At 40.4% G+C, this 12,967-nt stretch overlaps 1 protein-coding gene across 1 annotated transcript in view; it reads right to left on the minus strand.

Moving 5' to 3' along the window:
* LOC133025891 (sodium/potassium/calcium exchanger 3-like) overlaps positions 1–8,172 on the minus strand; it is a 41,319-nt gene extending 33,147 nt beyond the window's left edge. The window contains exons 1-2 of the mRNA XM_061092685.1: positions 7,977–8,172; positions 3,347–3,475 (exon numbers count right to left, since the gene is read on the minus strand). Coding sequence (XP_060948668.1) covers positions 3,347–3,475; positions 7,977–8,172 — 325 coding nt within the window. The remainder of the gene's footprint in view (positions 1–3,346; positions 3,476–7,976) is intronic.
* Positions 8,173–12,967: the final 4,795 nt, after the last annotated feature.

Consider the following 12,967-nt stretch of genomic DNA (forward strand, 5'->3'; position numbering starts at 1 on the left):
TCTTATTTGGGGACATCAAAGCACAGCGTGGCCTTGCACACTAGACGTGGACGGCAGCATCATCAAAGTGAATAACACTTGTTTTCCATGATAAAAGGAAGGTCAAGAGCACGACGGATAGGGCTCCTTTTGTGCAAGATTGCTAACACACACACACAGGCACGCACCGACACATATAGACACCCACAAACACACATACTGGTCATGAACTCACCACCTCCTCTCAGGCAAAGAAAGTCTGACATTTTCAGTCATTTGTTACATGATAAATCAAAGCCACGAGGTTACTAAGATGTGACCACTCTCCGACTATAACTGCAGCATCTGCCTGTATTTCACATCTTTTTAAACCCTTGACAGAAGATTGAGTGGCGGAGTGGGGGTGGGTGGTGAAGGACTAAACAAGCATGTTAAATCAACAGCAGCAGCGTGGTCCTCACGACATAAATCAGGGAGTCGTGATGATGGTTGTTTTATCTTCGGCTCAGCAAATTCTCCGGACTCTCTCCCTCAGTTTTCTTGCACCTGATCATCAGCAGCCTCTAATTTCAAGCTGTAATCATTGCAGTGAGCGCTGCGTTCTCCCAGAGCACAGAGCCCATGTCGGGACGCTTCTTCATCAGCCAACCTTGTGCTCCGACCGCTGTGGAAAACAGTTCGCACAATTTGTGTGAGCTACTACATGATCGCACACATAATTTGATTAACCAACTGACAAGTATTTATTTATCTCATGCTATGCAAGCATCACACCTGTGGCGTGGATGGCAATGCCACGATATAACAGCAACATTTGGTTTTATTGGCATGAAATTTGAATCAGAAGTTCATAGTTCCCGGAATTTAAATCCTACTGATTTGGCGATCCCCTGACTTTTCCTGACCTTTCTGGCCTTGCGTGAAATGTCTTGACAACTCTTGGAGGGACTGCCATGAAATTGAGTACAGATGTGCATGAATTTTTATTAATCTTTTGACATTTCATCAATGTCACCATCATGTCAAAATGTTAATTAGATCAGTTTGCTTTTACTTATACTTGTTTTCTTGTCTACCTCATTTTGACTATAGGCTGCTGTCACATGAGAATTTCACCAGTGTGGAATCAATTATCTTTGTATTATGACAAAAGAACAAGATTGATGGCATTCATTCCCATTTTGTGTTAAGTGCTAATAAGCAAATGTTAGCATGCTTACTAATCGCAGATCCTAGCATGCGACAGACACAAGGAAAAAAAAGTATTTTTGTCTTACAGTGCTGCTAGAATGGCTATAAACTATTAGCCTTGCAGTAATAACAACTTTATTACGTGGCAAGCACAACATTGTGGTTGAGGTTACCAAGTTAATTACAGATATTTTGGAATGTGGTGGCAACACTGAGAAGTAGGATTGGGTACTGGAATCAGTGCCAATCGGGAAATGGTACCTAGAGTATCCAATCACAACGGAGATTTCGGTTCCTGAGTTTTGGACTGAAATAGTTGTTCTGCTTACAGGCAACATTAACACCACTGCATGTGTGTGGTTATCATTACACCTTACTCTGGTGACAACACACTCTGCATGGCTCTGGCAGCAAGTCAATTTAGCCTACAATTATAGCTACTAGCTACCACAAACAAAATGTTAAGAGTCAAAAGTGTGGATGTATTTCACATTAAAGGGTTCTGACACCATGACGTGCCGCAAATGTCCGAGCAATAGCGGAGAGTCGGGAACCGAGAGCAGCTGCCAGGTCCTGGGAGCAACAGTTAGAATTGGTGGCAGAGTTCACCAATTCGAGAGAAGAAGGAAGGGAAGAACATGACAAAACTTGTTGAAGCCCCTGGCGAATCACGGATACATTGGAAATCACAGGGATGTGTTTGACTGCTAGCGTGATCCCATGCCAAGGAAATCAGCCGTCAGTGTGGCCCCGGAGGTGGGGAGAGAAGTCATGAGTTTGGAGCAGAGGTATGCTAAACTATACCCAACCCTACTGAGAGGAAGATGAACAGGGTAAAACCAACCAACCAAGTTCCTTCACTTGAGGACGTGCTGAGGCCAGAAGGCTTTATAATGCTGCTTTAGATATGTAGCAGTAAAGGTTCCCAACACCTATTCAACAGACTTTGATCTGAAAAATGTATACATGAAATTTAGGGATATTGCACCTGTATACATTCAATTTCCTTTCCGTCACACACATGTACCACCTATGCATATTCTTTCCTATAAACACTCAGATGAATGTCTCACCGACCCCACACAAGGGTTTATTTTATGTCATTGGGAAGGAACGGAAATCACCACAACGTGCTGAGACTTTCAGAAAATCAGGTTATTTAGCAAAAAACCTTCTTTCCTCCTTTGTGTGGTGGGGGCTGAGGCCACAGGGGGGTATGTGCTTTAAATTTAGCACCAGAGGAGGAAAGAGCAGCTACTGCATAATAAGCCGGCGGAGAAAATAAGTTGAACTTTGACCCCAGCTCCCTTTATAGATGACAGTGGCGACCTTGGGAGGGTGAGAGAGGAGATTGATGATGGGTATTTGGCTTAATGAGCTCACAAGAGAATAATTCCTCCCTTAGGGTGGAGGTCAATTGTCTCCCACTCAAGGTAAAAAAGACAAATGTCAATGCGATCAGCAGGAGTCACCTCCCTCCCTCTCACCTAGAATACCTCCTTTATAACAGAGCTGAACATTCAATTTCCTTCCATCTACGTCAAAAAATAGCAATGGACAAGGGTGATGTTTGGAATCCATGTGTGAGGTCAAGTGAGAAATGCTACAACTGTGGTTTAACATGTCATGCCTACATGTCTACCTTTTAAATCCTTTTTAAAACGACTGATTTTAAACTTTACATCCTGACACACCACCTTGAGTGCCTCAAAAACAAGTCGGTGGGTGATGATAAGACAAAAAGATCACCATAGAAACAAGATTTGAGGTATGACCACTGTGGGGATAAAGCAAGAGGTAAACACAGAGGGAGGGATAGGGATAGATGAAGAGACAGATGGGGAAAAGCTATGTGGAGTGAGTGAGAATGAAACCAGCAAGATCCTGAAGAAAATCAGTGACAGAGGCAGAGTGTGAAAATTGTTGAAGCAGAAAGAAATTCACAACCCGCTATAACCTGCGCTCATGAGGAATCATCTGACCTCACTATCTGGGTAACCGCACTTTAAGGAAGAGAAAACAGGGGGATCAGGAAGGGAAGGAAATCAGAACATGTTGGGGGGTAACCATTTGTTTTGCACTTTCACTCCTTTCTGCCCTATCCTGCTCTCTCTCTGTTCTAACAAGGGAGAGAACACTTATGTCTTCGCTTTCTTTCATCCTGTCTTCGTCTTACCTGGAGCCGTGCAGTTCTTAGATTGTTCACCCTCTATTTCCTCCAGGCTGCTGTTGTCCATTTCCTGCAGTAGCCTCCTTCCTCCCCATCTCTCCTGGTCCTCGCGTCTCCGGCTCGAGATGTCAAAACCTACACAGATTGCCACAGAAAAAAGTACACCTTTAAAATACAGACTCTAGTGACCTTTTAGAGCAGCTACAGCATTTCAATGGGGTGTTTTATGATATAATACAATACCTAATGCTATAAACGGTGATACCAAAACTATGCTTTCCCTTTAAATGACCATGAGAAATATGTGCATGGATATATAAGGTAATCTAAAATTAATAAATAAATAATTAAGAATGAATAAATGTGAGAAAACACTAACAATATGTGTTCAATACAGTTCCTATTGGTGCGAGATGGGTCTGAAGTGAAGTCTTGCGTCCAATCTGTGTTAGACTGTGAGGTATCAGTTTTGATATCATATCAGAGAGTGTGACAGAGTATGCAAGTAGAGACGTGTCAAAAAGTCCTCTCTGCCATTCTCATGAGGACAGTACAACATGAGGATTTTGCAAAGGGAGTTTAGGGTAGATGCTGTATGTCTGCAGCTGCCAGCAGCTCAAATCTGCATCATTTCATGGTTAGTTTTCAAAAATGAAGTAACATTCACAGTGTGGCATTTGGTCCTACATTAAAAGTATGCATAAGCTGCTGGATCATATGTCAAGTCGGCCGCCATACTGAACCATGGAAGACGTCCCTGTAACAAATACATGCAAACAAGGGAGCTGTGGTTTGTCGGGACAACATTTCAAAAGTAATTAAAAAAAAATTTGTTTAAGGTTTTACATTACATATTGTATTAAAGGTTTTGTTTCCAATTGCTAAACAGTCAAGAGACAAGTTGAAATGATACAAATATAATAATGTTGTGTATATTGTGCAGTTGTACTTTATCACAGGGTTCTGTTTTGTTTTAAATATTCACAATTAACTGTTCAGACCACTTAAAAAGTGAAGGGCTTAATCATTTTCCCTTTAAAAACGAGGAATGAAAGCATATTAACACTGAAGTACACAACTGACTGATACTGAGTAACTCAGTTCAGGATTTTTTAATTTTTTTCAGTGTTTCAAAGTCAATGGGTTTTGTTTTGAGCTGCAGCACAATAAAGAAGAAACGCATTTCATGTACGTGTACACCAGTATTAATCAAATCCAGGTTTGATGAATGTGAGTTCCTTCAGCCAATGAATAATTTTCCATCACAGCAGTAATTCCGTTCATGCAGGCTAACACTGAAACACAATTGATCTAACTTTTGATTGCAAAACTGAAACTCGATGAGAAATGCAAACCACTGTTTATTTGTCTTTGTTCACAGGCCAGTTGTGCCCGCTCCAATGGAGGTGTTGACATTTTGCAGCAATGGGCAGAAGTGGCCAATGTGGCATCTCTGTATGTATTGACTCTAAATTGTGTTTTTTTGTTCCTGTTAGCTTTATGGAGCAGTGTTTTCATCAGCGTTATATTAACCCACAGTTAATAATGAGCAAAAGAAACACAGTAATTTGCCAGAGAAGAACACAACCAGCAGGTACACATGGATATGAGCAATGCAGGTTTAAAATGTTCAAAAACTGGATCTATAGATGTTGAGGAAATGCATTCAGCACAGTTGTCCATCAAAGACACACACACATCACAAATTGGTGACACTAAATTTAAGATTTTTTTGTACATTTGAAAGAAAATGCCACAGGGAACCATAAATGCTCACGCTAAATGATTTTGACACTGGAAAATGTGTCTCACAATACAAACTGAGATTGAGGTTTGATTTACGACTGTAGGTTTCATCACATGGCACCTTTGGCAGCCTGAAAACTCTAATTACCTCTGCCAAGCAAAATATGTTTCCAAAACTACTGAACCTATTTCATTGACACTTGGTGGACATGTGAGGTCTGGGCCAAAGAGGAAATTTTACCCTTTGGAGCGAGTTTGATTAAGGGGATGGATCCGGGTTTTTTTCTCCCCTTTCTTTGACCTGGCGAGATAGGGCGTGAGCTTTGGCAGATATGTGTTCTCTGATCTCCTTTCTGATCAGAATTATGAATCTGAGCAAGCACTCAATGCCAACTTCTGGTCCTTCACAGTTTTCAGAGACAGGACATAATTTAGTCAGTGTCACACAAACACTGATCACAGATATTCAATAACCAGATGTGCAGAAGAGAGCCAAGCTGGACAATTATGTTTATAGAAGCTGATGACTTATCAATCTGTTTGGAGCACACACATATTTGCACATTAACAATAAATGTGCAGATAAGGTTTTAGTTTCTTCATCCAAGTCACCAGTTTGTGTCTTAAATGTTGCAGATAAAAGTGCATGTGAGGCAATTAGTTTTATTTTTATAGAGCAGGCTTCTGATCTCTGTGACATGAAAGTTTGATTCCTTATGTAATAGCCGGGTAGTGAACAGCTGGAGGAGTGCACCACAGATGTGTCACTCTGGCGTCCTCCTCCCTCCAAAATTCATACATTAAAGGGGAATTTCATGTTTTTCCTAAACAAAATTCTCTTAGGGGGTGCAGCAACAGCGCAGTGCACAAAGTGAGGCTCCCACTGTGGCTACATCTGCACATTCTTCGAGACAGCAGCAACACCAATGAATTCATTTCATACTTCAGGGAGCTCAGCAGGAACCCTCTGCCCTTTCCACCCTGCCAACTACAGGGCTGGCCTAAGAGACGGATACAAATTAATACGAATTAAAAAGCCCAGTTATTGAATAGTCCTCAGGGCTCGGCTGAACTCCTCACCTGGCCTCACCTTCAGAACCCCAGACAGGGCAGCCGAAGCAGCACCGAGGTTTGCGTGCCAGTGCTCAGTGCTCTCTCCTTCCCTCCCTTCCTTCTAGCTCTCGCTATCTTGCACACGATGAAGGAGAGGACGAGAGCGGGAATGATTAATGTGCCGCTGCGAGGAGGAGTTGAGTGCTCTGCTTCCAGCTCCACAGCATCAAGCTCCATTTAGCAGAACTTCATTAAGCACATCATAAATAATCAACTTTAATTGATATTCCGGCGAGCTGATTAAGAGTTAACGAGAACACAATGGGGACAGGGGAAGTGCATTAAATGGGTCTGTGTCGCCTCTTGTTCGCCTCCACTTTGTGAGCACATGCAGGGAGAGAGCAGTGCTGTTGCATTTCCATAAAACCAGCATATGCAGAGGGGAGGGGGGAAAAATGACTCACACTGATGATGCACGAATCATGAGTGTATGAATATTCATGCAGGGCCCTCTGTCCATGGAAAGTGATAAATACTTCTCACTTTAGCTGACGCTGACTCAGTAATCAAGAGGAGTGTCAGGGGGCCACAGTCAATGACAGATAGAAAGAGAGAGATAGGAACATGTAGGCATCAAGTCAAGTGGCACAAATGTTTGCTGTACTCTAGTAATTTATTTTCAGGGTTTCTATTTGCACGTCGGCGCTTTGGTGATCATTTAACAGAGACGTCAGAGAGAGAGAGAGAGAGAGAGAGCTTTGAAATAAAAGTTAGAGGGAAGTTGGGAAGGGGGGAACAGTGTGTAACCATTGGCTGTAACTTGGAGAGGTGCAGGCCTATACCCTGGGGCTCATTGCCCTGATTTCACAGCTCTGCAACGAAAACACCTGTACATGCAGGAGCCTCTGCATCCCTCTGCCCCAGAATAGTTTCCCATAGTTAAAGCTCAGATGAGTTCCCATTATAGCCCACTGTGTACCAGTGTACCTGTGTGACACCTTGACATTTGTCCCATTTCTTTTTCTTTCTTTTTTAAAATCAGGTCAACTTGCACCAGAAGTTAACTCCAAAAGGACATGACTTTTTTTACTATGATTCAAGAAGAACATAATGTAGCTTGTGCTGGAAATGGTGTGAACACACACACACCTTTGTTATATCTCTGTTTCGGGACGTGAGTTCGCTTAATTGAAATAACTGAGGACTTTACTTACTGAGCAGACGTTCTTACCTCTTATACCCCTGCTGTGCACTTGGTTCTGCTGACCAGCTGTTCCTGGGTTTAAGATTCATTCACTGTTAGAGCTCCACAGCTGTGGAACAACCTCATCCTCTTTTAAAACTCTTTTAAAACGCATTTTTATAAAATAACTGTTACCTTACGTTGCTCTTTTCAATTATTTTTTACAATGTTCTTGCTTTAACCAGATAATATTTGTTTTTGCTTAATTTTATTGTTTAATTATTATATTGATTTTAACCAGGCATTTAATAATTGCACTGCATGTATTTTTCAGTGAAGCACTTTGTATAAGTGTTTTGTTCAAGCTTTAATTTTAAAGTCATGATTATTTGCGCCACATTTAACGTTGATTTCCCATTAGAACGGTTAATATTATCATTATAATGTCACTTACAAGATGTCACATGTTAGATTGATGACACATCAGGTGAAGTAGAAAGCACTCGGGATTAATATTGAACTAATATGCAGCTGCCTTCATGTTACACTCAGGTCTCTGCAGCTGTTTACTGGAACTGAACTGACCCGTAGTGTTGCTCAGAGTGTGTGAGTCTACCCAGAGGAACAGTGTCCCCTCGCCGGCTCGGACCTCACCTGAATTCTCCCCTAAGAAGGAGAAGCCCTTGACGAGCAGCACCAAGCCTCCGAACAAGCAGATCTGGATCAACACCAACTCCTTTCGCCTTTTCCGCCTCGCCCGGACCTTCCTCTGGCTCGCCATCCCTTGCGGCGGCCGGTTCCGGAGTCGGATACCCGGCAGAGACATCCCCTCTACCGCTGCCACATCCATGCGGATCCCCGGAGAGAGAGGGAGAGGAAACAGCCTCCTGTGATTCCCAGAGAAGTGACTTCTCTCCCGGGAGCGGATGGGAAAAGTACAGGGGAGGGGTCTGAAGGGAGCAGGGGAGGGGGCGCTTTAAGAAATCGGAGAAAAGTTGCCGGGATGATGCGAGGGCTGATCTGTAAACACGCTGGTAAACACGGCGAGACTCAGCCCCGAGGTCGGTCTGCTTCTCATGTCATGATGAAGAAGTGAGGAAGAGGAGGACTGCACCAGCTCTCCGTGGAGGAGCTGCTGAGCGAGGAGAGAGAGAGACACGGAGGGACAGCGAGAGAGAGAGAGAGAGAGAGCGATAGAGAGAGAGAGAGAGAGAGAGAGAGAGAGAGAGAGAGAGAGAGAGAGAGAGAGAGAGAGAAGGGGGGGGGGGTAAGGGAGGTGGGGGGGACACTGAGTCATAGGTCAATTCAAATTTTGGTGACCTAATATAGACTCCATTCATTTCTAGGAGACTTAACCGAACTGTAACTTAACCTTAACCCAAACATTACCCTGACCACTGACCCAGAGATTAGACACTTTGTCCCCAACTGGAAAACTAACTGTCCCCAAATGTTGCATTTTACAACACAAACACACTCCATGACTACAGGTGACATTACATTAACTTGCATTCACTTTGTAAAGACCTAAACTTAACCAGGTCCACGACTTGCAAGACCCTAACTTTAAAGCATGACTTCAGTTGACAATTGAAAGATTCACATTAAGGGAACTTGATTTGTGTCCTCATAAAGAAGACAAGTCCCTATAATGAGACCATGTAAACCGATTTAGGGTCCCACAGCATTTGTAATGCCTACACCACATAGACACAACATATACACAACATCAAAGTGAAAAATATAAAATCTTTATTCCTTTTTAAGGGAAAAATAACCTTAATATATATCAAATCAATATTTGTACAAGGACTTTTCTAGCCCAATATCAAGAGTTAAGCTTGAAAGTCAATAAATCTGTGTTAAAAAGATTTTAGGTGACTGAGGAGAGGCAGTGAAACGGAGCCATGACAGTTATGTTACAACCCTTAAACCAAAACAAGCTGAAAGAAGCTAAAATGTTCTCTGGGTCTGAGTCAGGTGATTGCTCTAATCAGAAAGAGCCACAACAAACACAAGGTTTAAATCAAGGTTAGAGGTTGATCAGAGTAAAGTCTTCCCCATAAGCCATGAAACCGGTTGTGATGTGTAGAGTCAGTTTGATAATCCAATCAATGGTTAGTTTTGCATTGGAAAATAAATGTATTGATTGATTGTTTTTGAGCAGCAAACTATTGTCTGACTTCAAAGTAATGCCCACATGAAACAATGTTGATAACTTTTCACTTTTCTATAATACAGTCCTCAAATACTTAGAACTGGTATCTACCGATTTATATTTTATTTAGAAATGCACTAATGGTAAATTAACTCTAAGCATGTCATAGAAGACAGTACTTTGGAGTTTGGCTTTTTTTAAGCAAATGTACTTACATAATTCTTGCTGTTTTGAGTTTGAACCCTCATGATTGAATGCACTTATTGGAAGTCACTTTGGATAAAAGCATCAAGTAAATAACATGTAATGTAAAAAGATATGTGAAGAACGATGGTTTGATCCCAGTTTCCCCATTTTGCGTGCTGAAGCGTTGTTGGGCAAGACACTGAACCCCAAATTTTCCCCAACGGCTGTGCTGGCAGTGTGTGTGTGTGATGTATGACAGAGAAAGGGCTGCACATAGATGCATGAATATGTGCCTGGCAAAAACTGAGTGGTCATCAAAACTAGAAAATCTTTACACAAATACAGACCATTTACAGACCAAAACATATGAGAAATAATTTCAATAGAGTAAGCACAAAAATACTGTGTTGTCATTTTCAATGGGGAACATTCATTCATTCATCCATGTTTCATTTTGATGAGTGTGTTCAACTAAATTTGGATCGTTATTTCACAGGGCTCAAATAGTTTGAATACAATAAAGTCTAAATAAAGTGGAGAGGAAAATTGGACGCTGTTGGTTGGGTGTGCTTTTCACTGCCCTCTTCTGGGAGTATCTTTTAGTGATATTACTTTACTGTCCAGAGAAATGACAGTGCACTGTTGAAGAATAACATCAACCTTTGTTTGTAAAGCTGCACTGCTTATCTAATCACCTTGGTGGTCGTTTTGGACTGATATCACTCACCCAATCAAACATACTCAAACCCTGTGAAAAGCAGCCGAGCACAACAGTGATGCCTTCCAGCCAAACAACCTCTTATATAAACAACAACGCTAATGATTTTTCTAAACCTTCTAGATATGTCACTATCTCAGCCAAAAGTTAAATCCATTCCCTCTCCACCAGTCATTTAGTCTAAAATAAGAGTTACCATGTTCACTGAAGCGAATGCAGGGATGTCGCATAAATAGTTTTTTTCAAAGAAGTCAATCAGCCCAAAGTCTGCAGGACATCAGCCCCCCTGTATCTGAGGAAGTTAACTCAAGCACAGAGGAAGTTGTAGAAGAGGGTATAGAGCTCACTTAGCCAGGAAAACCAACAAGGGAGAAGAAAGGACGCATAAAAAGCAGTTGAAGAAAGCCTCAGAAGAGCAGAAGGGGTATTCAACATACTGCAGGAGTACATCAAGAGCCGACTGACAACCTTAACCCTTTGATACACAACATGGATCAAAAATGACCCGCTGGAGTTTTAATTGTAAATATCTTTGCAATAAATGTATTTCATCATTCAGAATTCCAGGAATTCCTCAATTAACTTGTTATTGATCATTACATATTCTTATTTTTATTTGTCCTTATTTACTTTTTTAATAAAAAACATTTTTGTATCACTACCCTTCTAAGGCACAACATTGGTCAAAAATGACCCGTATTAATTTTACATGTTATTTCATGCATGGCTGTGCTTCTTTGCTATATATTTTATAATCTATTTATTTAATCATTTAATATTACAAAGTATTTATTAAAATATCTTGTTTTTGATTACACAAATCATTATTTTCATTTTCTCTGTCTTCATTTTTGAACTAAAATAGTTTTTGTATTACTTCATCACGTTTACACACATGGGTCAAAAATGACCCATGTGTGTAAACGTGAATTTGATAGGAACCTTTGATTTGCAAATGTTTGTAGTTAGGAACATGTTTACAGTGGACAACTTTTCACATGCCACACTTGTCAGAACTACTTGTCAGAACTAAACGGGCTGCGTTTGCACATCTGATTCATGTAAGTCTTATTTTACAATTGTTTTACCTAAGAAAATATTTGATATCTTGTGAAAAGATAACTGCACATAACATTTGAACATTATTTCCCTCTACTGGTGGGAAAGATAAATATGTCCAATATTATTAGCTAGCTGTTAACATATTCTCTTTTAGCTAGCTAATGTTAGCTTATGTAAGCTAGGTAAATTCTAGCTAACGATAGCTAGGTCAACATGATTTAGTTCTGACAAGTAGTTTTGACAAGTGTGGCATGTGAAAAGTTGTCCACAGTAAACACGTTCCTAACTACAAACATTTACAAATCAAAGGTTCCTATCAAATTCACGTTTACACACATGGGTCATTTTTGACCCATGTGTGTAAACGTGATGAAGTAATACAAAAACTATTTTAGTTCAAAAATTAAGACAGAGAAAATGAAAATAATGATTTGTGGTAATCAAAAACAAGATATTTTAATAAATACTTTGAAATATTAAATGATTAAATGAATAGATTTTAAAAGATATAGCAAAGAAGCACAGCCATGCATGAAATAACATGTGAAATGAATACGGGTCATTTTTGACCCATGGAAGGGTAGTGATACAAAAATGTTTTTTATTAAAAAAGTAGAAAAGGACAAATGAAAATAAGAATTTGTGATGATCAAAAACAAGTTAATTGAGGAATTCCTGAAATTCTGAATGATGAAATAAATTTATTGCAAAGATATTTACAATTTAAACTCCATCGGGTCATTTTTGACCCATGTGTGTAAACTTGATTTAAAAATACAAAAACTATTTTAGTTCATAAATTATGAAAGATAAAATGAAAATAATGATTTGTGGTAATCAAAAACAAGATATTTAATGAATACTTTGAATATTAAATGATGAAATAATTAGATTTCCAAAAATATAGCAAAGAAACACTCAGCCGTGCATGAAATAACATTGTAAGTCAATACGGGTCATTTTTGACCCATGTTGTGCCTTAGAGGGGGTTTGCATAGCTTGTGTATCAAAGGGTTAAGAGGAGCAGAACGCATAAGAACAGCTCGGAAAAGAAAAGAACAAGCAAGAACTTGTTTCTCAAAGACCCCTTCAGGTTCATGAAATCTCTCTTCACCACAAAGAAGGTAGGAACCCTGAGGACATCGAAGCAAGATGTAGAGGAGCACCTGAGACAGGATCCAATAGCTATTCCATCTGATATCCCACCCAATCAGCAGCCAGAACACCACATGGATAAGCTCTCCTTTCGAAATGGAAAGAAGTGGAGAACACAGTGAGGACCGAACAGGTTCCCGAATATTTAATGACAGTGGCATGGGTGTAGCAAACGAAACCCAAAGCTTGGAGCAGAGCTGGTAGAGTACCGATACCAAAAGAAGAGGAATCTTTCAACATCAGCTAATTTAGGCCCATCAATCTCCTCAATGTTGAAGGCAAGATCTTATTTAGAGTCATAGCCCAAAGGCTTACAAGCTATCTGGTGAAAAACAAGCTGGTGCATACATCAGTCCAAAACACTGG

Source organism: Limanda limanda, chromosome 2 (assembly GCF_963576545.1).
Source record: "Limanda limanda chromosome 2, fLimLim1.1, whole genome shotgun sequence".
Taxonomy (NCBI): Eukaryota; Metazoa; Chordata; class Actinopteri; order Pleuronectiformes; family Pleuronectidae; genus Limanda; species Limanda limanda.